Source organism: Aotus nancymaae, unplaced genomic scaffold (assembly GCF_030222135.1).
Source record: "Aotus nancymaae isolate 86718 unplaced genomic scaffold, 86718_ANA_hifiasm-v0.15.2.pri h1tg000053l, whole genome shotgun sequence".
Taxonomy (NCBI): Eukaryota; Metazoa; Chordata; class Mammalia; order Primates; family Aotidae; genus Aotus; species Aotus nancymaae.
This window is the reverse complement of record NW_026988467.1, coordinates 29,159,875-29,187,732: the sequence shown is the minus strand read 5'-3', so window position 1 is coordinate 29,187,732 and position 27,858 is coordinate 29,159,875. Positions and strand designations below refer to the sequence as shown.

Genomic DNA, 27,858 nt, shown 5'->3' with positions numbered 1-27,858 from the left:
CAACACCACCTCATGCTTCCCTCACCCGCCTCCCAGGCACCCCAGCCCCTGGGGCTCATTATGGTGCTGGCATTCTTCTGCGATTGAGTCAAAGACCTCCCCAGACAGAGCGGCTAAGTGGAAAAAGGAATTCGAAGGAAGAATGCCTGAGGCCCAGGTCTGGGAAGGGGCCCAGCAGCTTCTGTCTTGGGGAGAAAGATGTCAGTGCTGGTTTGACCCTGACACTAGTGAGCTGAGGACGTCGGGGGAGGTATGTCTTGACGTTGACAGAAGAGGGCTGAGTGAGGTGACAGGTGGAGCAGGGGAGAGACCCCAGGAAGCCTCGAAGGGTGGGGCAGAAAGAGGGGTTAAATATGGACCCAATGTGATCATAAACTCCGCAGTCCTCCCAAACCCCAGCCACCCGCCCGCCCTCAGGTTCCAGGCTGTTCCCAAACTCGTGGGGTGTGGCTGTGAACCCTCTTCCCCGGCTGCGCCCTGCCCCGCCCTTCACGACAGCTGCTGGGGACAGCCCGGAGTGCCCAGAGGGTGACTGCGCTCCTTCCCCTCGTGAGTGGGAATCGGAGAGCACGGAGCGGCGGCGGACACCCACAAACACTCGCGGGCGAGGGGTGCTGGGTCCCTCTGAGCAGCCCACCCAACCCTGTCCCTACCCTTCCAGGCTGGAACGGGAAGGTCTCCCTGGGGCTGCAGAGCCCCTTCTTCCCTCCTCTTCTGTGGGACCCCACGAAAGGAAGGGTGGGGAGACGGTTCGGGAAGACCACCGGCTGGGAAGTTTGGAGAGGGCGCTCCAGGCCCCTGTCCCCACCCCCGCCCCAAGCTGGTCCGGGAGGGGCGGCCTCTCCCCGCCCCCCGGGCCGCGGGGCCTCTCCCTCCTCCCCCGGCAGGAGCCCTGGCCAAGTGGGCGCGCCCGGCTCAGGGCCGGCCGGGATCCGGTGTCGGCTGCAGCTGGCAGTGCGGCGGGCGCGGGCGCCGGAGCGAAGGGCCCGCGGGCCCGGCTATTAATAACGCGGCCGCCAGCTCGGGGTCGCGCAGCCATGGCCAGCCCGGAGCCCCGGCGCGGCGGTGACGGCGCCGCTCAGGCCGCGAGGTAGGACCCTGCGGGGCCCGCGTCGCCGCCCCCCTGGGGAGGGGGTGCTGGACGGGTTCCCTTCCCCCGCCCTCGGGCGTCTTTCGCCTGCCTGGGGGTAGTGGTCCAGCCGGGGTGGGGCACTGGAGCCGCCTCGTGAGGGGACATCCGGGAGTCTGGCCGGTCCGGGGTTCCCGCACCTCCGTTTGTCTGTGGCTTTTTATAATACCCCTCCCGCTCCCGGGGCTGCATGAGCATTAACCCTTCCAGGTGAGTGGGCATCCACCACTCCAGTACCATTTGGCCCATGGCAGCCAAAGACACTTCTCGCTTGCCTTCATTCCGCCCTGCAAATGTCAGCTGGAGACGGAGGCCTCCCCTGCTGAAATGGCAGTGTGGAAGCCACTTGGTGCAAGGCTGGGCATCTGCCAGCTTGAAGTTAAGACTCTGTCAGAGCTTGTTCTCTCTGGTCTGGCCTGGGATGGGTGGGGGCAGGGTTCAGGGGCCCTCCCCACTATCCATGCTGGCAGCCCACGGCTTAGTTGGGGAAGGGACCTGTGGCTGAGGGATTTGGGGTGAGTGGCAAGTATTTCTGTCCCAGATCATACTGTGGCTCTGGGACTTCCCGGTGTACCAAGAGGTGAGGATGCAAATACACATCTCCTGACACCCTTCACTGTCACACAGGGGCACAAAACAGAGCGGTCTTACACACACATACTCGCCTGTACTGCTGTCCACGCCTATGGCTACACAGTCAGACACACGGACTCTCGCCTGCACAATGTCACACGCACTCCCAGCCACATCCCTGAACAGGACTGGAGAGCTCTGCAGGTCCTCTGGGGACAGGGCCCAAGGAAACCTGAGGGGCCCCAGCTAAGCTGGCTTCCTCTCCCCCCGAGCCTCCTGTCATCTGCTTCTTTCCCTCCTCTCTCTCTAAGAGAAGTGGCCGTGTGAGGGCAGCACCCAGCAGAGGCCTGGCACCATGGGTGGGTGGCGGAGGCAACACGATGTGTTCTAACAGCACAGCTTGGAGGTCAGGAGGCCTGGGTTCTACTTCCAGCTTTGCTACTCGACCTTGGGCAGATTTCCTCCTTGGAGTTCACCCAGTTTCTGCCTGTCTGCCTTTACTGAGCCCCACCCTAGGATAGCAAGCAGAATGAGAACTCTGCTTGTCCTTAGGAAACTCACTATCAGGGAGACAGACACATGCACTTCTGTAACTGGAGCAGTAAGTGTGAAGATGTGCTGCATACAGAGTGCCCTGAGAACACGGATGGGGTTGTCTGGGAGATACTTTATGGAACAGATGAAGTCTGAGCAGGGCTTGAAGGATGAGTAGAAATTTGTTAGGTAGGCCAGGTGTGGTGGCTCACGCCTGTAATCCCAGCACTTTGGGAGGCTGAGGCAGGTAGATCACCTGGGGTCATGAGTTCAAGACCAGCCTGATCAGTATGGTGAAACCCCATCTTTTAAAAAACAAAAATTAGAAATTTGTTAGGTAGGGAGGGATAACATGGGGAGAAGTGCCAGATATAGGTGATGGGGAGGAAGGCAGCAAACCACATTACCATGTATGTACCTATGCAACAATCCTGCATATTCTTCACATGTACCGCAAAACCTAAACCCAAAAAATAAAAAATATATATATATATGAAATTTGTTAGGTAGAAGTATAATGTGAGGCCAGGCACAGTGGCTCATGCCTGTAATCCCAGCATTTTGGAAGGCTGAGGTGGGCGGATCACCCAAGGCCAGGAGTTCAAGACCAGCCTGGCCAACATGGCAAAACCCTGGCTCTACTAAAAATACAAAAAATTAGCTGGGCTTAGTGGCGTGTGCCTGTAATCCCAGCCACTTGGGAGGCTGAGGCAAGAGAATTGCTTAAGCCCAGGAGGCGGAGGCTGCAGTGAGCGAAGATCACGCCATTGCACTCCCGCCTGGGCCACAAGAGTGAAACTCCGTCTCAAAAAAAAAAAAAAGGGTCTGGGCACAGTGGCTCACACCTGTAATCCCAGCACTTTGGGAAGCTGAGGCAGGTGGATCACAAGGTCAGGAGATCGAGACCATCCTACTAGCTAACATGGTAAAACCCCGTCTCTTAAAAAAAAAAAAAAAAAAACAGGATATTGTAACTGCTGCATGCCAGGCTGTATTATATGTGCTGTAGTTACCTCTTTTAGACCTCACACCTATCCTAGGAGGATGGTAAATACCGCAGGCCATCCCCAGCCTTTGCCACTTATAAGAGTTGCGGAGGTCGAGTGCGGTGGCTCACGCCTATAATTCCAACACTTTGGGAGGCCGAGATGGGCAGATCATGAGGTCACGAGTTCCAGACCAGCCTGACCAACATAGTGAAATCCCATCTCTACTAAAAATACAAAAATTAGCCAGGCATGGTGGCAGGCACCTGTAGCCCCAGCTACTCGGGAGGCCAAGGCAAGAGAATCGCTTGAACCTCGGAGGTAGAGGTTGCCGTGAGCTGAGATTGCGCCATTGTACTCCAGCCTGGGCAACAAGAGCGAAACTGTCTCAAAAGAAAAAAAAAAAAAAAGAGTTGCAGAAACTTGTGTGAGGTTTTTGGTTGCTATTGCTTTGTTTTTTCAGATGGAGTCTCGCTTTCTTGCCAGGCTGGAGTACAGTGGCACAATCTCAGCTCACCGCAACCTCCCCATCTCCCAGGTTAAACTATTCTCCTACCTCAGCCTCCTAAGTAGCTGGGACTACAGGCACGCGCCACCATGCCCAGCTAATTTTTTGTATTTTTAGTAGAGACGGAGTTTCACCATGTTGACCAGGATGGTCTTGATCTCCTGACCTCCTGATCCACTCGCCTCGGCCTCCCAAATTGCTGGGATGACAGGCTGACAGGCGTGAGCCACCACACCTGGCCGTGAGTTCTTTACTCTATCTGTGCTTTGGCTTCTTCATCTATAAAATGGGGATAATAGATGAAGATTCTTTTTTTTTTTTTTTTCCAAGAGGGAGTCTTGCTCTTGTTGCTCAGGCTGGTGTGCAATGACGCAATCTTGGCTTACTGCAGCCTCTGCTTCCCTAGTTCAAGTGATTCTTCTGCCTCAGCCTCTCCAGTAGCTGGGATTACAGGCCCCCACCACCATGCCCAGCTAATTTTTTTGTATTTTTAGTAGAGATGGGGTTTCACAATGTTGACCAGGCTGGTCTTGAACTCCTGACCTCAGGTGATCCACCTGCCTTGGCCTCCCAAAGTGCTGGGATTACAGGTGTGAGCCACCATACCCGGCCAATAGATGAGGATTCTATAAATGAGTATTGATGTAAAATGCCTAGAATAATCTTGAACATAGTGAAGTCATTCCAAGGTATGTGGCTCGGCAGGAGAATGACGCAAGGGCCGGGTGCCGGGAAAGCAGGGACCATTGAGTATCACAGTAGGTCTGGCTGGTGGAGCAGGTGCATCCTTCCTGGCGTTGGTTATAGGAGCTCTGCCTTTCCAGGTAGAACAGGGTTGTTTTCTAGTTAGGTGGTGTTTGAGAAGCTGCATTTCTCAGCTGGACACTGCGGGCTAAGACTAGGAGGTGTAAAAAGTTAATGCATGCTCTGGGATGTCAAGCATTGGGTGGGTTGCAGGAAGAATGTGAGATGAGGCTAAAAAAGGCATGTTTGGGCCACATCTTTAAGGACCTTGGAACTATGCCTAGCAGTTTGGGTATTTTTTGGTGAAGTGGAGCAATCGTTCACTCTGTGTTGTACCAAGTTAACTGTGGTAGTGTAGAGAATAGATTGGGGTGAGGAGAGGAGGAAGTCCTGTTAGAGAACCAGGACAAAAGTGCCATTGAGACCTGATGACTTGGAGTAGGGCCCTGAGAGTGGGATGCAGAGAGAGGGATGGAGATTGTAGTCTTTCTGAGATAGCAAAGTCACTTCTTGGCTGGGTGCGTTGGCTCATGCCTGTAATCCCCAGCACTTGGGGAGGCCGAGGCGGGTGGATCACAAGGTCAGGAGATCGAGACCATCCTGGCCAACATGGTGAAACCCCGTCTCTGCTAAAAATACAAAAATAAGCTGGGCGTGGTGCCGTGTGCCTGCAGTCTCAGTTACTAAGGAGGCTGAGGCAGGAGAATCACTTGAACTGGGAGGCGGAGGTTGCAGTGAGCTGAGATCGTGCCACTGAACCCAGCCTGGGAGATAAAGCAAGACTCCATCTCAAAAAAAAAAAAAGAATAGAAAAGAAAAAAGAAAGGTCCCTTCTCAATGAACTGGCTATATAGGGGAGGGAAAGAGCTGTCCAAAGATTTCTTGTCTATGGCTGGATGTGGTGGCTCATGCCTGTAATTCCAGCACTTTGGGAGGTCTAGGTGGGAGGATCGCTTGAGCTCAGGAGTTTGAGACCCACCTTAGTAATATAGTAAGACTTCATCTCTACAAAAAGTTACAAAATTAGTGGGTATGGTGGTGCATGCCTGTAGGCCTGGCTACTCGGGAGGCTAAGGGAGGAGGATTGCTTCAGCCAGGGAGGTTGAGGCTGCAGTGAGCTATGATCACGCCACTGTACTCAGGCCTGGGTGACAGAGGGAGACTCCATCTCAAACAAAACAGAAACAGGTAAGATCAAAGCCATTTGCATTTGAGGGGCAAAACAGCAAGAGCACTCCCCAGGGGAACTGACTGAGCTGGCAGGTGGGTCAAAGAACTCACATGTTGGAACGACAGAATCTGAATTCAAGAGCCTTCGACAGACTAGAAGGGTGGGCCAGTTCTTTTTTATTTTTGAGTCAGAGTCTTGCACTGTAGCTTGGGCTGGAGTGCAATCGTCTGATCTCAGCTCACTGCAACCTCCGCTTCCCGGGTTCAAGTCATTCTCCTGCAGAAGTCTCCCAAGTAGCTGGGATTACAGGTGCCCGCCACCCCAGGCCCAACTAATTTTTTGGTCAAAGTCAGCACTTGTCAAGAATATGTTATATAGCTGGACACGGTGGCTCACACCTGTAATCCCAGCACTTTGGGAGGCCGAGGCAGGAGAATCGCTTGAGCCCAGGAATTCAAGACCATCCTGAGCAACATGGTGAAACCAAGAACGTGCCATTGCACTCTAGCCTGGGCAACAAGAGCAAAACTATATCTAAAAAAAAAACAAAAAACCAAACCCAGCTTATCTTTGTTACTCTATACATGGCCAGGTTTCCAGCGCCCTCTTCATTTGTGTGATATCCTCGTGACATAAATGACAGCTTTCAGACTGTCACTGTCTTGAGGATGTTTTTTTTTAAATTTACCTTTATTCTTAAGTTCCCCAAGAGCTTGAAATTGGGAATGGGTATCAAAAGCAGTGCCCCAGGGCCAGGTGGGACAGCTCACATCTATAATCCCAGCACTTTAGGAGGCCAAGACAGGTGGATCACCTGAGGTCAGGAGTTCAAGACCAGCCTGGCCAACATGAGGAAAGCCTGAGGTATTTACCATCCTCCTAGGTTAGGTGTGAGGTCCAAAAGAGGTAACTACAGCACATATAATAGAGCCTGGCATGCAGCAGTTATAGTATCACTATGTTTCCCAGGCTGGTCTTGAACTCCTGACCTTGTTAGAACTGGCCCACCCACGGATCACTGCAACCTCTGCCTCCCGGGTTCAAGCGATTCTCCTGCCTCAGCCTCCTGAGTAGCTGGGATTATAGGCATGTGCCACTATGCCCAACTAATCTTTTTTTTTTTATTTTTTTATTTTTTTGAGACAGTCTCACTCTGTTGCCAGGCTGGAGTGCAGTGGCACAATCTTGGCTCTCTGCAACCTCCAACTCTCTGGTTCAAGTGATTCTCCTGCCTTAGCCTTCCGAGTAGCTGGGATTACAGGCACGCACTACCATGCCCAGCTAATTTTTTCTATTTTTTAGTAGAGACGAGGTTTCACCATGTTGGCCAGGATGGTCTCAAACTCCTGACATTGTGATCCACCCTCCTTGGCCTCCCAAAGTGCTGGGATTACAGGCATGAGCCACCACGCCCAGCCAATCTTTTTTTTTTTAAGTAGAGACAGTGTTTCTCCATGTTGGTCAGGCCGGTCTCGAACTCCCGACCTCAGGTGATCCACCTGCCTCGGCCTCCCAAAGTGCTGGGATTACAAGTGTGAGCCACTGCAACCGACCGTTTTGTTTGCCCCGCCTCCCCCCCCCCATTTTTTTTTTTTTTTTTAAGAGACAGAGTCTCTGTTGTCCAGGCTGGAGTGCAGAATGGTGCAATCATAGCTCACCTCAGCCTCGACCTCCCAGGATCAGGTGATTCTCTCACCACAGCCTCCCGAGTATCTGGGACTACAGGTGTGCGTTATCATGCCCGGCTAATTTTTGTGTGGTTTTTTTTTTTGGAGATGGGGTTTTGCCATTTTGCCCAGGCTGGCCTCAAACTCCTGGACTCAAGAGGTCTTGGCCTCCTAAAGTACTGGGATTACAGACATGAGCCACTGCACTTGACCATGGTTATTTTTTAAGTGTTTAGAGAACTTACATGGCAAAGAAGGTAGAAATATCTGATCCTAGAAGGAAGAATCAGGTAAATCCAGCAGCTAAAAGTTATAAGGAAGGGCCGGGTGTGATGGCTCATGCCTGTGATCCCAACACTTTTGGGAGACTGAAAAGGGTGGATCACATCAGGTCAGGAGTTCAAGACCAGCCTGGCCAACATGGTGAAACCTCATCTCTACTAAAAGTACAAAAATTAGCTGGATGTGGTGGTACATGCCTATAGTCAGCTACTTGGGAGGCAGAGGGAAATGGCACCACTATACTCCAACCTGGGTGACAGAGGAAGACTCTATCTCAAAGGAAAAAAAGTTGCAATGAAGGTTTTACCTCAACATTATAATTTTACTATAACTGGGCCAGGTGCAGTGGCTCATGTCTGCAATCCCAGCACTTTGGGAGGCCAGGTGGGTGACCTGAGGTCAGGAGTTTGAGGCCTGCCTGGCCAACATGGCAAAACCCCATCTCTACTAAAAATACAAAAATTAGCTGGGCATGGTGGCACATGCTTGTAATCCTAGCTACTCTGGAGGCTGAGGCAAGAGAATTGCTTAAACCCGGGAGGTGGAGGTTGCAGTGAGACGAGATTGTGCCACTGCACCCCAGCCTGGGCAACACAGTAGGATTCCATCCCCCCAACAACAAAAATTTTTTATTATAACTGTGGAACAAACAGTGGTGCCTCAGGTATTTGCATCCTTGGAGCTGCATAAGCAGAGAACACATGGTGACGTTGCTAGGATGCTGGCTGGGGATCTACACAGTGGCTGGGTGTGTGGAAGGGTGGACTGACAGAGTGGAGGGAGCAGACAAGTGGCTGCTGACATCTAAGACCCTGAGGTAGTCTAGGCCCATGGCTGCTGGCTCCAGGCTTACACCGTCCTGGGATTGTGGCTGCCCTTTCACTTCCAACCATTTCTTTTGCAGGAAAACAAGAGCAGAGGCCAATTCTCCTCTTCAAGAGAACCCTGAATCCCTAAATGAGGCAGAGGCCTTGAACCCAGAAGTTACTCTATCTTCAGAGGGGACCTTAAACCTAGAAGACATTCTCTACCTGGAGGACACAGGTGACCTTGATGAGACACTCTATGTGCAAGAGACTGAGAAGCCAGAGGAGGCCCTGTATATTGAGGAGGCCATGCAGCCAGATGAGGCTCTGTATGTGGAGGAGCCCGGGAATCCAGAGACAGTGTGTGTGGAGGAAACCATGGAGCCAGATGGGATACAGTTTGTGGAGGGGCCCGTGGAGCCAGGAAGGCCCACAAGCCCAGAGCAGGTTGTTTGTGAGGGAGAGACGGTCACAAGGGCGGAGAAATCTAACCCTGACGAGAGCCTCAGAGCTGAGCTGAGCCCCAGTATGGAGGAGGAGAACCTGAGCATAGAGGACCTGGAATTGCTAGAGGGGCGTTTCCAGCAGTGTGTCCAAGCTGTGGCCCAGCTGGAAGAGGAGAGGGATCAGCTCATCCATGAGCTTGTGTTGCTCCGGGAACCAGCCCTGCAGGAGGTGCAGCAAGTCCATCAGGACATCCTGGCTGCCTATAAGCTCCACGCCCAAGCAGAGCTGGAGAGAGATGGGCTAAGGGAGGAGATCCGGCTGGTCAAGCAGAAACTGTTCAAGGTGACGAAGGAATGTGTGGCCTACCAATACCAGCTGGAGTGCCGCCAGCAGGACGTGGCTCAGTTTGCCGATTTCCGGGAAGCGCTGACTACGAGGGCAGCCCAGCTCTCAGAGGAACTGGCACAACTCCGGGATGCCTATCAGAAGCAAAAGGAGCAGTTGCGGCAACAACTAGAGGCCCCTCCAAGCCAGAGAGATGGGCACTTTCTCCAGGAGAGCCGGCGACTCTCTACCCAGTTTGAAAATCTCATGGCAGAGAGTCGCCAGGGCCTGGAGGAGGAGTACGAGCCTCAGCTCCTGCGGCTCCTAGAGAGGAAAGAAGCTGGGACCAAAGCTCTGCAGAAAACCCAGGCTGAGATCCAGGAGATGAAGGAGGCTCTGAGACCCCTACAAGCAGAGGCCTGGCAGCTCCGACTGCAAAACAGGAACCTGGAGGACCAGATTGCACTTGTGAGGCAAAAACGAGATGAAGAGGTGCAGCAGTACAGGGTAGGCCCATTGGGCATGAAAGGAACTGAGGGCTTTTAACTTGGAGAAAGGGTGGCCAGAGTCCAAGGTCTTTGGGGCTGAAGGATACTGTCACATGTAGGAAGAAAAATTTGTTCTTTGGTGCCATTCTTTTTTTTTTTTTTTTTTTTTAATTGAGACAGGGTTTCACCATGTTGTCCAGATTGGTCTCGATCTCCTGACCTTGTGATCCGCCTGCCTCGGCCTCCCAAAGTGCTGGGATTACAGGCATGAGCCACCGCGCCCGGCCAAGGGGCCATTCTTTTTTTTTTTTTTGAGACAGAGTCTTGCTCTGTTGCCCAGGCTGAAGTGCAATGGTGCGTTCTCGGCTCACTGCAACCTCCGCCTCCTGGGTTCAAGCAATTCTGCCTCAGACTCCCAAGTAGCTAGGATTACAGGTGTGCGCCAACACACCTGGCTAATTTTTGTTATTTTTTTTTTTTTAAGAGATGGGGTTTCTTTTTTTTTTAAATATATATATATTTTTTAAAGATGGGGTTTCACCATGATGGGCAGGCTGGTCTTGAACTCCTGACCTCAGGTGATCCACCCACCTCGGCCTCCCAAATGCTAGGATTACAGGCGTGAGCCACCATGCCTGGCCAAGAGATGGGGTTTCACCATGTTGGCCAGGCTGGTCTTGAACTACTGACCTCAGGTAATCTGCCCGCCTCAGCCTCCCAAAGTGCTGGGATTACAGGCGTAAGCTACCGCGCCCGGCCTAATTTTTGTATTTTTTTTTTTTTTTGAGACGGAGTTTCGCTCTTGTTACCCAGGCTGGAGTGCAATGGCGCGATCTCGGCTCACCGCAACCTCCGCCTCCTGGGTTCAGGCAATTCTCCTGCTTCAGCCTCCTGAGTAGCTGGGATTACAGGCATGCGCCACCCTGCCCAGCTAATTTTTTGTATTAGTAGAGACGGGGTTTCACCATGTTGACCAGGATGGTCTCGATCTCTTGACCTCGTGATCCACCCGCCTCGGCCTCCCAAAGTGCTGGGATTACAGGCTTGAGCCACCGCGCCCGGCTAATTTTTGTATTTTTAAGTAGAGACTGGGTTTCACCATGTTGGTCAGGCTGGTCTTGAACCCCTGACCTCATGATCTGCCTGCCTCAGCCTCTCAAAGTGCTAGGATTACAGGTGTGAGCCACCACGCCTGGCTGGGGCCACTCAATTCTTTTCTCCATTCTTCATTCATTCAGGTCCATGCTAGGGACCAAAAGTTATCTGCGCTGTTTTTTTGTGACAGGGTCTTGCTGTCACTTACGCTGGTGCAGTGACATTATCACAGCTCACTGCAGCCTCGACCTCCCAGCTTGAAGTAATCTTCCTACCTCAGCCTCTTGAGTAGCTGGGACCACAATCATGTACCACCATGCCCAGCTAATTTTTTCTTTTTTGAGACAGGTGCAATCTTGGGGGCTCACTGCAGCCTCAAACTCCTGGGCTCAAGCGATCCTCCTGTCTCAGCCCCTCAAGCAGCTGGGACTACAAGTGTGTGACACCACGCCTGGCTAATTTTTTGTAAAGACAGGGTTTCACCATGTGGCCGAGGCTGGGCTTGAACTCCTGAGCTCAAGCTATTCACCCCGCTTGGCCTCCTGAAGAGCTAGGATTTATAGGTGTGTGCCATCGCAGTTGGCCAATTTTTTTATTTTTTGTAGACAGGGTTTTGCCATGTTGCCCAGGCTGGTCTTGAAATCCTGGACTCAAGTACTTATAATGGCAAAAGCTGCAATTAATTTTGTAGCCTTCATAGAACAGTCTCATCTTCATTTTCCTTTTATGTGCATTTGTCCCCACCTCTCTTGCATTCAAGTTATTTCTGATTAAGTGTGAGCCAGTTCTAATCCCTTTTTAGAACAGAGTGGGATATAAATACTAAGTGAATAAACAATTACGTAGTCCCTCCTAGACTGAGCTTTCAGAAGGTAGGGAATACATTTTACTTATCGTTGTATTCCTCTCTGCAACTTGTGGCTCAGAGCAAATGTCAGTTAAGTGCTGCTGGGCACTAATGAGAAGACTATAGTGTGGTGCTCTAAGCAATATTTTAATCTTTTGAAACACTCATTCCATTAGATAAACTGAAAAATCTATGTCCCAGAGATTTTGATACGCCCTTAAGGGAACAAGTTTCCTTGTTGAAATGGCTGCATTGACTTCATTGAGTATTTTATCAAGCTTTCTGTAGTCTGTACTATGAAACCCTGTGGGCCAGGTGTGGTGGCTCATGCCTATAATCCCAACACTTTGGGAGGCCAAGGTGGCTAGATCACGAGGTCAGGAGCTTGAGACCATCCTGGACATGGTGAAACCCCATCTCTACTAAAAATACAAAACTAGCTGGGCATGGTGGCAAGTTCCTGTAGTCCCAGCTACTTAGGAGGCTGAGGCAGGAAAATCGCTTGAACCTGGGAGGCAGAGGTTGCAGTGAGATGAGATCATGCACCTGCACTCCAGCCTGGTGACAGGGCAAGACTCCTGTCTCAAAAACAAACAAACGAAACTAGGCCAGGCATGGTGGCTCACACTTGTAATCCCAGCACTTTGGGAGGCTGAGGAGGGCGGATCATGAGGTCAGTTCAAGACCGGCCTGGCCAACACAGTGAAACCCCAAGGAGGCTGCAGTTAGCTGTGATTACACCTCTGCACTCCAGCCCAGGCAACAGAGACACCCTGTCTCAAAAAAAAAAAAAAAAAATGAAAGAAAGAAATTGTGTGTGTGTGTGTGTGTGTGTGTTGGGTGCGAGGGGGAATACTGCCCTCAAAGAGTTTGTACTCCAGAAGTAAGGAAACAAGACAAAATGAATTTATTTCATAAAATCTAAGCACTGTTGATTTTTTTTTTTTTTTTTGAGACCGAGTTTTGCTCGTTACCCAGGCTGGAGTGCAGTGGCGCGATCCTCGGCTCACTGCAACCTCCGCCTCCTGGGTTCAAGCAATTCTCCTGCCTCAGCCTCCTGAGTAGCTGGGACTACAGGCATGCACCACCACGCCCAGCTAATTTTTGTATTTTTTTTTTTTTTTTTTTTTTTTTGAGACGGAGTTTCGCTCGTTACCCAGGCTGGAGTGCAATGGCGCGATCTCGGCTCACCGCAACCTCCGCCTCCTGGGTTCAGGCAATTCTCCTGCCTCAGCCTCCTGAGTAGCTGGGATTACAGGCACACACCACCATGCCCAGCTAATTTTTTGTATTAGTAGAGATGGGGTTTCACCATGTTGACCAGGATGGTCTCGATCTCTTGACCTCGTGATCCACCCGCTTCGGCCTCCCAAAGTGCTGGGATTACAGGCTTGAGCCACCGCGCCCGGCCTGTATTTTTTAGTAGAGACAGGGTTTCACCTTGTTGACCAGGATGGTCTCGATCTCTTGACCTCGTGATCCACCCGCCTCGGCTTCCCAAAGTGCTGGGATTATAGGCGTGAGCCACCACGCCCGGCCCAGCACTGTTGATTTTAACATGCATCCTGATCTGAGATGTTAAAATGTCAGTCTTGGAATCAATGAAACATGAATGTGGTAAGCACTGTAACGGCTGTAGTGAGGCACTGTCCTGATGAAAAGAGGCATGACTACCCGAACCTGGGCAAATGAGGAGACATTTCATACATCAACAATAGCCAGAATGTTATTTCAAGTTTTTCACACAAAATAATTCCTTTAGGGCCAGGTGTGGTGGCTCATGCTTGTAATCCCAGCACTTTGGGAGGCTGAGGCAGGCAGAAAACCTGAGGTTGGGAGTTTGAGACCAGCCTGACCAACATGGTGAAACTAAAAATACAAAACTTAGCCAGGCATAGTGGCAACTGTAATCCCAGCTACTCAGTAGGCTGAGGCAGGAGAATCGCTGAACCTGGGAGGCAGAGGTTGCAGTGAGCCAAAGTTGTGCCACTGCACTCCAGCCTGAGCAAGAGTGAGACTCCATTTCAAAAAATAATTCCTTTAGTCCTTACATCTCTATGCGTTAGTGATAAGGCGTTTGAAAAATGAGAAAAAGAGGTAAGGCAGAGCAGTGATTATTTGCCCAGGGTTAGGCAGCTTGAGAGTGATGGAGCGAAGATGTAATTTCTGAGCAATCTAGCTTATGCCCATACTTAGGCTCTACAGGATGCTGGAGCTGAGCCTTAAGAATGAATTCACGCCAGGTGCAGCTCACTCCTGTAATCCCAGCATTTTGGGAGGCTGAGGCAGGGGTATCACCTGAGGTCAGGAGTTCCAGACCAGCCTGACCTATATGGTGAAACCCCATCTCTACTAAAAACAAAAAAATTAGGCTGCCTGTAGTCCCCGCTACTTGGAGGTTGATACAGAATTGCCTGAACCTGGGAAGCAGAGGTTGCAATGAGCCAAGATGGCACCACTGCACTCTAGCCTGGGCAACAGAGCAAGACTCTATCTCAAAAAAAAAATTCACTGGGCAGGTAAGGGAGAGGTCTTCCAGGCAGAGGGAACAGCTGATACAAAAGCATGGAAACACAAAAAGACGTTTTGGGAAGTGAGCTTACTGTGGCAAAATAAGGAATGTAAGAACAAGATCCAGCTGGGACTAAAAACAGTTTTATGTATTCTTTAGACCAGTAGTTTCCAAAAAAGGTTTTCTCTAAAGCCATAGCCCTTCTCCCCCAGATAATTTAATGTAGAATGCCAATATATAAAACAGGTAAAAGTGGAGTTCTTCTCTAACCTCAAAAGTACCAAGGGCACTCCAATTTGGCCAGCTCTTGGGGTTTCACAAAAAAGTCTGAGAACCACTATAGAGCCTATTAAACCTTGAGTATGAGCTGTAAGCCAATGGCAAATCCTGGCTCTATCATTAAGTTGGAAACTTTGGACAAATTACTTAAGTTCTGTGGCTCAGCACCCTCACATGTAATATGAGATTAATAACATGAGCCTAACAATACTACAGTATTATTAATGGACTAGACTTCTTCCCGTTTAACTCTTACTCATCCTTTTTTTTTTTTTTTTTTGGAGACAGAGTCTTGCACTGTCACCCAGGCTGTAGTGCAGTGGCTGGATCTCGGCTCACTGCAACTTCCGCCTCCTGGGTTCAAGCAATTCTCCTGCCTCAGCCTCCTGAGTAGCTGGGACTACAGGTGTGCGCCACCATGCCCAGCTAACTTTTTTGTAGTTTTAGTAGAGATGGGGTTTTACCATGTTGGCCATGATGGTCTTGATCTCCTGACCTCATGATCTGCCCGCTTCGGCCTCCCGAAGTGCTGGGATTACAGGCGTGAGCCACCAAGCCTGGCCTTCTTACTCATCCTTTAAACCCAAGTTTCACTTCTTCCTGAAGTTACCCAATATCCTTAGTGTGCGACAGATAACCTCCTGTTTTCCACGTCGCCTACTACTTCATACTACTATTGCTATAGCAGTTCCCTCTTCCCTGAGTTGGGGAATGTATCCTTTCTCTGTCTTTGGCCTAGGTAGAAAATTAAAATTGGGAATGCTGTCAATGCAAATACTGGGGCTACTTACTGTAGACAGACATGTACTGGCCCTTGAGAAATGAGTGGTATGTAAGTAGAAGGCAGCAGAGAACAAGGATCTGGCTGTCTAGGTGAAAGAAGTGGCAGGAACACAGGCACAGAGATCTGCGTTGGTCAGGCTACAATAGTGCTAATTATCACTGCAAGCCACAGATGTCATTTTAAATGTTCTGGTAGGTCTATTTAAAAAAAACAGGTTAAATTAACTTTAATGCATTTTATTTAACCCAGCACATATAAACATGTAATCAGTACCAAATATTGAGGTATTTCATTCTTTTTGTGTGTGCTTAGAAATCTGCTGTGTATTTTACATTTACATCACACTCAATTGAGACTAGTCATATTTGAAATGACTCATATGACTAGTGGCTTCAGTACTAGATAAAAATGTTCACATGGAAGAAAAATGGAGGTTCAAGTTGGAGGTAGGGGTCAAACTAGAGGGGGGTCTGAATGCCACTAAAGTGGAAAGCCTTTGAAGGATTTTGAATTGGAAAGTTAATCTAGTAGTTAACACAGATTAAGAGAGATCCTCCTCAATGCCACTGTAGCAATCTTGCCTTCATTTCAGTGAGGCTGTTCCACTGCCGTAGCTTATCACTGGTGGGCTGACTGCCTTTCCAAGCAAGTACTTTTGTGCCTTATCAACAGGTCTGGTAGGTAGTGAGGACTGGGAAATCAAAACAGCAGTATGCAGATGCTTCCCTCTTTAGATGACACACTCTTAGGCATGGCTGGGTACTAAAAAGGTCCTTTGACAATGTTGGTGAAAGCTGAGATTCAGCCAGAGTATCAAACAGTGCAGATTGATGATGTGCCACAGGTACAATGTTAAATATGACTCAAGAGGACAAATTATCTAGATCCTTCTAATACTAGCATGTACCCCAACTGGATTCCTTAGTATTCTTCAAAATCTGTTAGTCATTGTCCCTTTAAAATATACCAACTCCCTCTTGCTTCCTTAAGGATCCATGCTAGCTAGCAGGTAAACTAGAGACTGACTTGCTGACATCTTCCTTACTTTATTCCTCAGGTATACATCCTAGGCAGGGTTTTTTTTGTTTTGTTTTTTGAGACGGAGTCTCGCTGTTCCCAGGTTGCAGTGCAGTGGTGATTTCAGCTCACTGCAACCTCTGCCACCCAAGATCAAGTTCTCCTGCCTCAGCCTCCCAAGTAGCTAGAACTATAGGCACACCTCAACATGCCCAACTAATTTTTCTATTTTTAATTAAGACAGTTTCACCATGTTGGCCAGGATGGTCTCGATCTCTTGACCTCATGATCCACCCACCTCAGCCTCCCAAAGTGCTGGGATTACAGGCATGAGCCACCGTGCCTGGCCAGGCAGGGACAACTTACAGAATGCATCCCAGCCTGGTTTTGGAAGAATGAGAAAGTTATGAGAGCTGTGAAGAGCCTCCTGTGCATAGCATCTTCATCTTCCAACTTAGAAGTACTAAACAAATTCAGTCTTTCTGTGTAAAAAGGATGAGCTGGGTGCAGTGGCTCCCGCCTGTAATCCCAGCACTTTGGGAGACTGAGGTGGGAGGATTGCTTGAGCCCAGGAACAAGACCAGCCTGGGCAACATGGTAAGACCCTGTCTCTATAAAAAAAATCAAAATATGCAGGAAATTAACAACTAGGACAGCCAACACCCTCACTAAAGCATCAATTTGCATATGAAGTTAAGTACTAAATAGAAATTATCTGACTTTAAGGAACTTTGGAAACAAAAATTTTCCTTAAGCCAATTATTTTCTATTTTTTTTTCCCTCTCAGATTTGGTCTTGTTACCCAGGCTGAGTGCAATGGCGATCCTGGCTCACTGCAACCTCCACCTCCTAGGTTCAAGCAATTCTCGTGCCTCCTAGCCTCCTGAGTAGCTGGGATTACAGGCCTCCACCACCATGCCCAGCTAATGTTTTGTATTTTTAGTAGAGATGGGGGTTTCACAATGTTGGCCAGGCTGGTCTTGAACTCCTGACCTCAGGTGAACCATCCACCTTGGCCTCCCAAAGTGCTAGGATTACAGGTGTGAGTCCCAGCGCCTACCAAGCCAATTATTTTCTAAACGCAGACTTCCACTAGTTGTATAACTTTCCTAGAATTCTAGCCAATATTTAATAATTGTTGCCACAAAGACTTATTTTATTTTAGAGATGGGGTTTCACCATGTTGGCCAAGATGGTCTCGATCTTTTGACCTCGTGATCCGCCCACCTTGGCCTCCCAAAGTGCTGGGATTTACAGGCGTGAGCTACCGCGCCCGGCCACAAAGATTTTTAATTTCAACTTTAGTATTTATTGAAAACTACCAATTATCATGCTCACCTCATCAGCACATATAAAAACAAACAAACAAAAACCCTACCAATTATCTTAACAAAAAGAAACTTGCACATGGAGAGGTGTATGAAACTCTCAACTCACTAACTTAACGACCAAAATCCTCCTCAATAACAACTTAAGATTGTAATACTAAAAAGTCCCTGAGTGCCTGATCACCCTCTCAGAATTCTATTAAGCAAGCTGTGGCTAACGTACAAGATTCCTTTTATATCACCATTTTCAAAAGCATTGTCACTTCTTTCCAAGACACAACCTCTTTGAACCTGTTTTGGAATCTATCATATAAATGCCAGCCTCAATACTATGAAGATGAAACAATTAACAAAAGTGTTTTATAAATAAGAGTGGACAATATCAGGTTTTTATTGTTTTGCTCATTAGAAATGTTCTTGGCCATCTCATGCAGGAACAGCTGGAGGAAATGGAAGAACGCCAGAAGCAGTTAAGAAGCGGGGTGCAACTCCAGCAACAGAAAAACAAAGAGATGGAGCAGCTAAGGCTCAGTCTTGCTGAAGAGCTCTCTACTTTTAAGTCAGTTTCTGCTGCTACACAAATCTCATCCAACACTGGCTGAGGGGATGGTGGGGAGGGCTTAGGGGAAATTTTAGAGTCAAAAACAAAAAATGGATTTGGGAAATGATTTTCAAATTGTGCTTATCCACGAACACATGGAAAATGGCTCTCTTTTATTAAAGGGCTATGCTACCCAAGAACCCGGAACAGGCTGATGCTCCCACTTCTCAGGCAGGTGGAATGGAGACAAAGTCTCAAGGTGATCCTTGTGGAGAGAAGAGTGGCATTTGCATTGTTACTGCTTTCCTAGCTTAACAATACTAATTAATGCCTAAAAAAAAAACAAGCCTGGCACGGTGGCTCACACCTATAATCCCAGCACGTGGGCGGGGGGGGGGTGGTGGCGAGGTGGGTGGATCACCTGAGGTCAGGAGTTTGAGACCAGCCTGGCCAACATGGCAAAACCTCATCTCCACTAAAAATAAAAAAATTAACCTGGTGTAGCGGTGGGCACCTTGTAATTCCAGCTCCTTGGGAGGCTGAGGCAGGAGAATGGCTTGAACCAGGAGGCGGAGGCTGCAGTGAGTCGAGATCATGTCACTGCACTCCAGCCTGGTTGAGAGTGAGACTGTCTTAAAAACAACAAACAAAAAAACCCCAAGTGTGTACCTAATGACAAGGGGATAACCCATACCTCCAAAATACCTGGGTCAGGCATTCAAAAGTTCATTTGGAATGTTTCAGTTTCTAGTAGGACTCAAAATATGCCTTATTATCGCCAGGAATTCTGTGGCACCTAGGCTTTGGGCATACTTTCCTAACCCTACCCTACCCACCTGCTATTTTCAGCTTCCTTACAATAGCAGGCAGTTGTGTTATCAAAAACAATCAACATTATCTATCCATTAATTTCCTTATATTCAAACGCTGTGGTTTTGGGTGGAAGCAGAGATGTTCATATTACACAGATTCTTTTAGACACTGACAAAATTGAAGGCATCTTTCTGACCAATCACCTATTGAGGATCCCTCCCGGAATATTTTACTGTTATATTCTCATAAAAAGTCCCAGAGTCCCTGAAACTAAGAATAAAATAAAGTACGTGTCAAGCTGCACACTATACAGATGCCTGTAAATTTTATTTCTTAAATTTACATCAAATTCACAAGCAACTATTTTAATTGTTGCTGTAATTTTCTAGGATTTTCTTTTTAAATTTCTTTTTATTTAGTAGAGATGGGGGGGTCTTGCTATGTTGCCCAGGCTGGAGTAGTGGCACGACATGGGCTAACTGCAATTACCCTTTCCGGGTTCAAGTGGTATTCCTGCCTCAGCCTAAGTAGCTGGGATTACAGGTGCACACCACCACACTCAGCTAATTTTTTTGTATTTTTAGTAGACAGGGTTTCACTATATTGGCCAGGCTGGTCTCCATTTCTTAGGCTCCAAGTAATCTGCCAGCCTTGGCCTCCCAAAATGCTGGGATTACAGGCATGGGCTGCCAAACAAGGCCTTGAGGATTTTCTTATACTGTGTGTTTTTTTTTTTTTTTGAGACAGAGTCTCACTCTTGTTGCCTAGGCTGGAGTGCAGTAGCGTGGTATCAGCTCACTGTGACCTCGGCCTCCAGAGTAGCTAGGACTACAAGCATGTGCCACCACATCCAGTTAATTTTTTATTTTTGGTAGAGATGGGGTTTCACCATGTTGGCCAGGCTGTTCTTGAACTCCTGACCTCAGGCGATCCGCCCACCTCGGCCTCCCAAAATGGTGGGATTACAGGTGTGAGTCACCGAGCATAGCCTATACTGTGTTTTAATCTACATAATGACTGACACTATTCTTAACGTTTGGGAAATTATAACCTTGCAATTGAAGACAATGATCTGCTAAATGCATTTGTGTGGATCAGATTAAAAGTACAATATGGAAAAGACAACGACTAATCCAAAGAACTGAAATACAGGATTTCAGGTGTTGTAATAATACCTGTAAGAAGTAAACCTAGCAGAGAAAATGTGTCCAAAGAACCGAAATTACAGGATTTCAGGCGTTGTAACAATACCTGTAAGAAGTTAACCTCGCAGAGAAAATGTGTAACTATCCCACCCATCACTATCACATAGGTTACCATTCATTCTATTTCATAAATAGGAGACATCCAAATATTTGCTAGGGGAAAGTCATTCCTGATCATCCAAAAATCACACGGTAACAATCTCAACAAAGCCTGCACTAACTAAACTTCAGATGTTATAAACTTTCTACTGTATTATTTTAACTTGCAGAAAGTATAAACTTATTTTTTCTTTCAACCTTACAGGGGCTGTTTAGAAACATATGGCCAAATCTGTAACCCAGAAACACCAAAACACTTTTTAGAAGATCACTAAGTACCCTTTGGACGTACTCTTCCAAACAGACAAGAGTGCCAGAAACTTGGCAAGCAATCATCCTGTGAAAGTTGCAAATACTGGCTGACCTGCTTAAAAAGATTCTGGACTTGGCCAGAGACAGAACACCAGTCAACTCTTTGCTGGATTCGATTTCATCTGCTGTTGGTACTGATCTCAGTGCATCAAGGAAAGGAAAAATAAGCCTCCTGTCTTCCAGCAGCAATCCTCACATACATATGTGCTGAGTAAAGGATCAATGTATGGACGCATCTTGGAGTATTTTAAAGAATGTTTTATGTTGACCCAAACCAAAAACATTGAGGGGCACATGTGGAGTCAAAAAAAGCCAATTTCCATTGCACATCGGTTTACAATTTGCATTCTTTTGTGCCACTGAGTGTTAGAAATTAAATGAATACTTTTACAAAGTTTACTTTTTGTTAAAGGATATGTTGACTCAAATAGTTTACTCTTAAAATTGTGTCAAGGTGGCCACGTGTGGTGGCTGACACCTGTAATCCCAGCACTTTGGGAGGCGGAGGAGGGTGGATCACCTGAGGTTGGAAGTTTGACACTAACCTGACCAACATGGAGAAACCCTGTCTCTATTAAAAATACAAAATTAGCTGGGCATGGTGGCGCATGCCTGTAATCCCAGCTACTTGGGAGGATGAGGCAGGAGAACTGCTTGAGCCTGGAAGGCAGAGGTTGCAGTGAGCCAAGATCATGCCATTGCACTCCAGCCTGGGCAACAAGAGCGAAACTCCGTCTCAAAAAAAAATTGTGTCAGGGTAATTTTCACTATACTCTGAAACAACTAGACTTGAAAGAAAGAAAGCAATCGAGATTTGAACCTAATGGTTAAGGCTATTCAGATTTTCCCAAAGATCTTACCTCATGAAAGTGGTTTTGGGGCAGAATGATCTGCTCTGTTAAAAAACAACAACAAAAAACTAAGTGACTGGAAAGAACCAGACATTTTATCTGGTTATTGCATCTGGTAATAAAGGCTTTCAAAGCCTATTATTTCTAACCTCTAAGTAAAGGCCCCAGTGAAAAACATGCTGGGGAGGTTCAAGCACCTTTTCCAAATTTAAATTTTGCCTTAAATTCTCTCTACCAAACTGCCTTTGACACTCTTGAAAGCTGATGTAGTTCTTTAGAGATGGACTTCAAAGAAACGTTACCTTAACAAAGACTAATCTGTGCCACCTCTGATTCACTATTTTATGTCTTTCACCTGAATGACTCTTCTAAAGCCAGAGACTGGTGTTTGATGGATGTTTTAAACTAAATAAAACCCATCAGCATGGGGTTATGTAGAAAAGCAATTTATTCCATTTTAAGCACTTACACAGTTAGTCATGGAGAGTAACAGGCCTGCTGGTGAAACAGGTCACCCAAAATGGAGATGGCATCAAACTAGTGGTCAAGGACTAACTCCTAAAAAAAAAAGCAACTTTTATCAAGGATTAATTTAATTTTTAAAACAAATACGTTATTGATTCACTCTTCTCAACTTGACAGTCTACCTGTGGTATAACTGTCAGGTAAAAACATACATCTTTACAACTTGGTGGTCCCAAGTTAAAAAAAACAAAACAAAAACAACACCATTTCACAGAAAGGAAAGAAACAACATGAAAACAGCTCAAGAAATACACTAACAAGCAAAAATATATGGGGAAAGAGGAACGTGTAGTTTTGACTTAACTGAAGAAACCAAGAGGAAACTGGTCTACGTATGAAAATGTGCATCCTGCAAAGTCAGGTGTCAAGATTTGAGTAGGAATCTATATGACTTGAATCTCCCCTATTTCCTGAATAAAAGTGACAAGTTTCAGTATTTATACTTCATGGCTCAGACACCTACCTCATTTGGCTCTAATTCCTTATTCATTCTAGCCTTTACTTAAATGAGTCTGAAAAACTTGGGGATATAGCATAAGAAAAATAATCACACATAATATTCCCCTTACTGTAGCTACTTTAGACCTGGGTTTGTTACTAGAAAATTCCTGAAGAAAATTTCAATGTAAGTCTGTGGCTTTGCTGAATCAAGCCCCCTCCCCCATTAATATTTAGAAAACAGCCACTGTTTGGGCTAATAGCATTACTGGTGGTACCTATTATATAGAGGGATAGCTGAACAAAGTCTGTGTCTCAAAACCAGTGTTAAATCACTCTCAGGGTTGAGAAGAAAAAAGGGGAGTCTAAAATCACAAGAAGTAAAGTCATATAGATATCTAGGACCCTTGTCCTTCTGGATCCACGCTTCCTTCAGGGTCTTCATCGTTATAAATGTTCTCTGCCTGCCCAAAAACAAGAAAAAGAATTTAGTAAACATGAAAGACTTCATAAAGTCAAGGTTTCAACAACAGATTAGGCCAGGGAACCAGACAATAAATATAGCTTTTGGGCCACAGTCTGTGTTACAACGATTCAACTCTGCCACTGTTGGATGAAAGCAACCTATAATGGGTATAAAATATTAATTAGCATGACCATGTTCCAATAAAAATAGACAGCTGGTCCACAGGCCCCTGATTAGGACATTCCCACAAAACTGAAGTGTGGATTCTATTTGTCTTCATAACCAACATTCTTGAGTTCTTTAACCAGACATTATTATTATTTGAGATGGAATCTTGCTCTGTCAACCAGGCTGGAGTGCAATGGCGTAATCTCGGCTCACTGCAACCTCTGCCTCCTGGGTTCAAGCAATTCTCCAGCCCAACTCCCGAGTTGCTGCGATTACAGGTGCATGCCACTATGCCTGGCTAATTTTGTATTTTTAGTAGAGATGGGGTTGCACTATGTTGGCCAGACTGGTCTCAAACTCTTGACTTCAGGTAATCTGCCCGCCTTGGCCTCCCAAAGTGCTAGGATTATAGGTGTGAGTGAGCCACTGCATCTGGCCTAACCAGACATTATTAATAAGAACCAAAAAGTAAAAACAATCCAAACATTCATCAACTAACAAAGGGATAAATAATATATCGAATCCAATATAAGGGAATATTGTTTGGCAATAAAAAGCCAGTCAGGCCAGATAAGGTGGCTCACGCCTGTAACCCCAGCACTTTGGGAGGCCAAGGCCGATGATCACTTCAGGTCAGGAGTTTGAGATCAGCCGGACCAAGATGGTAAAACCTCATCTCACTACAAATACAAAAATTAGCCAGGTTTGGTGGTGCACACCTGTGGTCCCAACCACTTGGAAGGCTGAGGCATGAGAATTGATTGAAGCTGGAAGGTGGAGGTTGTAGTGAGCCAAGACTGCACTACTACACTCCAGCCTGGGCAGCAAAGTGAGACTGTGTGCCAAAAAAAAAGCAAGTTATATACTTTATGATTTTATTTATATTAAGTTGTCCAAAATAGGCAAATCCAGATTGGTGGCTGCTTAGGGCTGGGGGAATATGAGAAAAAAGAGGAAATGATGGCTAATGGGTACAGGGTTTCTTTTTATTTTCTCAAATTGACTGTGGTGAGTTGCACAACTGTAAATACACTGAAGACTACTGAACTGCACACTTAAAATGGGAGTACAAGTCAATTCTATTTTGACACTACCTGAAGTTAGCTTTGGACAAGACTGTCCCTACTTCAGAGGCCAGTTGCAAGTCCTTGGCACCAGGCTACCTACACACTGTATCCCATTTGGCTACAAATTTCAGGATTCTCACTACTGCCTCCTCAGGTCTAAAAATTTGATGGAATGACTCATAGAATACAGAAGCTTTTTTACTATTACTATTTTTTAAATAAATGATGCAATTGAGGAACCACATGAAAGATATGCATAGGGCAAGGTAGGGAGGGGCTGCAGAGTTTCTATGAAGTTTCCAGGCATGCTACCCTCCCAGCATGTCGATGAGTTGTTCAGCAACCTGGAAGCTCATCAAATTGGATTTTTTTAAAAGACAGAGCTTCACTCACAATGGCTCAGATCTGCGCTCACTGCAACCTCCACCCACCGCACCCTCTGCCACCCAGGTTCAAGGGATTCTCCTGCATCAGCCTCCCAAGTAGCTGGAACTACAGGCATGTGCCATCACGTCCGGGTAATTATATATTTTTAGTAGAGATGGGGTTTCTCCACGTTGGTCAGGCTGGTCTCAAACTCCCGACCTCAGGTGATCTGCCTGCCTCAGCTTCCCAAAGTGCTGGGATTACATGTGTGAGACACCATGTCCAGCCCAAATTAAGAGTTTTTATAGAGCTCAGTCTCTAGCCCTGCGACCCCAAGGTTGATAAGTGGTGCCAACAAGTTTTAATTCTCAAATCAAGTGTTTGGCCTTTCTGATTAAACCCACTATGAAGCTATCTAAGGGCCCCACGAAAGTCACCCCACAGTAGAACAAACTCAGGTGTGGTCCAAAGTGGATCATTAGGAATGACAGGCACTCCTAGCACTCTGCAAACTCCAAGTGTTTTTAAGGAGCTCTGTGCCAAGAAGTGGGATAAAGACCAAATATTTACTTAATCTACCACAATGCTAAAAAGACCAAATAAAGTTAACAACCCGGAATGGAGGTGATGGCCTTGCAGGGATCTAGTTTAACCCTGAACTTAATTTTTTCTTTTTTTTTGAGACAGGGTCTCCCTCTGTCACCCAGGCTGGAGTGCAGCAGTGCCATCTTAGCTCACTGCAACTTCTGCCTCCCAGGCTCATGCCATGCTCCCAATGAGCTGGGACTACAGGTGTGTGTCACCACGCCCCGCTATTAAGTTTTTGTATTAATATTGAATGGATTTATTACAAAGTGAGGTGAATTTTCTGTTTTCTTGTTATACATTTAACATATCTTTTTTGTAAAACAAACAAAAAAACCACAATACAGAAGGGTATAAAGAAACCAACAACATTTTAGCTAACAGCTTTTTTTTTTCTGCAGAGAATTTCACTGTTGTTGCCCAGGCTCTGGAGTGTAAAGGCGAGATCTCAGCTCACCACAACCTCTGCCTCCTGGGTTTAAGTGACTCTCCTGCTGCAGCCTCCTGAGTAGCTGGGATTACAGGTGCCCGCCACCACGCCCAGCTAATTTTGTATTTTTAGAGATGAGGTTTCTCCATGTCGGTCAGGCTGGTCTCGAACTCTTAACCTCACATGATCCGCCCACCTCAGCCTCCCAAAGTGTTGGGATTATAGGCGTGATGGAATTACAGGCACGAGCCTGGCTAGCAAACAGCTTTCTAAATATAGCCTAGATGCACAAAATTTTTAAGATGAGAATACCATCATGCTATTCTTCAGTCTGCTTTCCCCTATTAGCAGTATGACATGAATACCTTATAAGCCTAACCCTTCTTCTTTCTTGCTCTTAGAGACAGGGTCTCACTTTGTTTTCCAGGCTGGAGTGCAGTGGTGTGATCACAGCTAGCTGTAGCCTCAAACTCGGGCTCGGGGATCCTCCTGTCTCAGTCTCCCAAAGAGCAGGGACTAAACGCACATGCCATCATGACTCACAGCAGCCCCCACCTTCTGGCTCAAGGTATCCTCCTGCCTTGGCCTTCCAAGTACCTGGGACCACAGGTACATGCCACGAAGACTGACTAATTTTTGTATTTTTAAGTAGAGACTGGGTTTAACTATGTTGGTTAGGCTGGTCTTGAACCCCTGACCTTGTTATCTGCCTGCCCCGGCCTCCCAGAGTGCTGGGATTACAGGCGTGAGCCACCACACCCAGCTAATTTTTTGATTTTTTTTAAGAGACAGGGTCTCACTTTGTTGCCCAGGCTAGTCTAGAACTTCTGGCCTCAAGTGATCCTCCCGCCTAAGCCTCCCAAATTATTTGGATTACAGGTATGAGCCACTGAGCACAGCCCCTAATCATCTTTCTTTTTGATACGCTGATAGTAATATTACAAAGTATAGATATTATGATGGCATTTGGAGGTAAAAGAAAAGTATGGATGTAGTACAATCTGTTAATCTGGCAGACCACAAACATTTTATTTCTGTCTTCAATTAATAGTGCTATTCCATTTTATGAAAGTATTGATTAAAATATCCCCCCTCCTCACGCTGAGTCAAAAACTATTCTGGTACTAGATCTATAGTTTCTTCTGAATTATTTTCATTTACCAGACAACCATCAAGTTACGCAATTCCTAAAAAAAAAATTGTAGGCCAGGGTCACATCTGTAATCCCAGCACTCTGCGAGGTGGGCAAATTGCTTGAACTCACAAGTTCAAGACCAGCCTGGGAAACATGGCAAACCCCATCTCTACAAAATCTTAAAAAATTAACCAGGCCAGGTAGTACATACTTGTGGTCCCAGTTACTAGGGAGGCTGAGGTAGGAGGATGATGTTAGCTTGGTAAGTGGAAGCTGCAGTGAGCTGTAATCGCACCACTGCACTCCAGCCTGGACAAAAGAGCAAGGATTTCTCTTCCACCCTGAAACTGCAGTAAACTTCATATAACATAAAATTTAACAGCTTAGCTATTTTATGTGTACAGTTCAGTGGCATTAAGTACACTCACTGTATAATCATAACCACCATCTATCTCCAGAATGTAACTATTTTTTAATATTAATATGAGACACCATAGTTATTTTTATTAAACTGAAGTGCTCTGAAAATGTGAGGAGGGTGACTACCTTCTTTGAGGTAGAGATAGGGAATATTTTTGGAATCTAGCTAGGTTTCATAGAGAAATGGTAGTATTTGATGCTATGGTATGACACCCCTCCTTTGGGTATGTAAATTTGTACTTGTAAGATGATGAGGAAAGATAGGAAAAACACTGCAGACAGATGGTATGAAATTTGGAAATGAACTAGAACTAAAGGTGAAAGGACATGAAAAATTCTTGAGTTTTCAAGTCTGGTTAGCTGGGAAAATATTGGAGCCATGTTAAAAAAAGAAGAAAGTCCTAGCATTTGGGAGGCCAAGGCGGGCATATCACTTGAGGTCAGGAGTTTGAGACCAGCCTGAACAACATGAAGAAACCCTCTCTCTACCAAAAATACAAAATTAGTCAGGTGTGGTGGGCAGGCGCCTGTAATCCCAGCTACTTGGGAGGCTGAGACAAGAGAATCACTTGAACCAGGGAGGCAGAGGTTGTGGTGAGTGCCACTACACTCCAGCCTGGGCAACAAGAGCTAAACTCTTGTATCAAAATCAAAGCAAAACAAAACAAAAATAAAGAAAGGAGGAGGAAAGAGGAGAAAAGAGAAGTGGGAGAGATAATCAGTTTTGTTTAGCTGAGTTTAAAATACCAGTGGGATAACCAAATACAAGTAGGCAGTCAAAAATGACAACGTATAAACAAGCCTTGAAATCACACCTGGGAGTAAAATGAACACAGATGGTAGCTGTAATCATAAAACATATAAATGTAAATTGATTCCATGGCATTCTCATCTCACCTCCCCCAAATAAATGATC

At 46.6% G+C, this 27,858-nt stretch overlaps 2 protein-coding genes across 4 annotated transcripts in view; one reads left to right on the top strand and one right to left on the bottom strand.

Moving 5' to 3' along the window:
* Positions 1-1,037: 1,037 nt before the first annotated feature.
* Positions 1,038-22,106, top strand: SYNC (syncoilin, intermediate filament protein). Of its 3 annotated transcripts, XM_012440734.3 has the most exons (5): positions 1,038-1,090; positions 8,499-9,678; positions 17,956-18,080; positions 18,245-18,321; positions 20,385-20,477. In XM_012440734.3, the coding sequence occupies exons 1-5, from the start codon at positions 1,038-1,040 to the stop codon at positions 20,393-20,395; spliced, it is 1,446 nt and encodes a 481-aa protein (XP_012296157.2). In that variant the 3' UTR covers positions 20,396-20,477. The 3 variants fall into 3 exon arrangements, with proteins under 3 accessions (XP_012296157.2, XP_012296160.2, XP_021532800.2); XM_012440737.3 differs by lacking the exon at positions 18,245-18,321 and having other exon boundaries at positions 20,385-22,106; XM_021677125.2 differs by lacking the exon at positions 20,385-20,477 and having other exon boundaries at positions 18,245-18,435.
* RBBP4 (RB binding protein 4, chromatin remodeling factor) overlaps positions 21,773-27,858 on the bottom strand; it is a 24,712-nt gene continuing 18,626 nt past the window's right edge. The window contains exon 12 of the mRNA XM_012440748.2: positions 21,773-22,769. Coding sequence (XP_012296171.1) covers positions 22,704-22,769 — 66 coding nt within the window. The 3' untranslated portion in view covers positions 21,773-22,703. The remainder of the gene's footprint in view (positions 22,770-27,858) is intronic.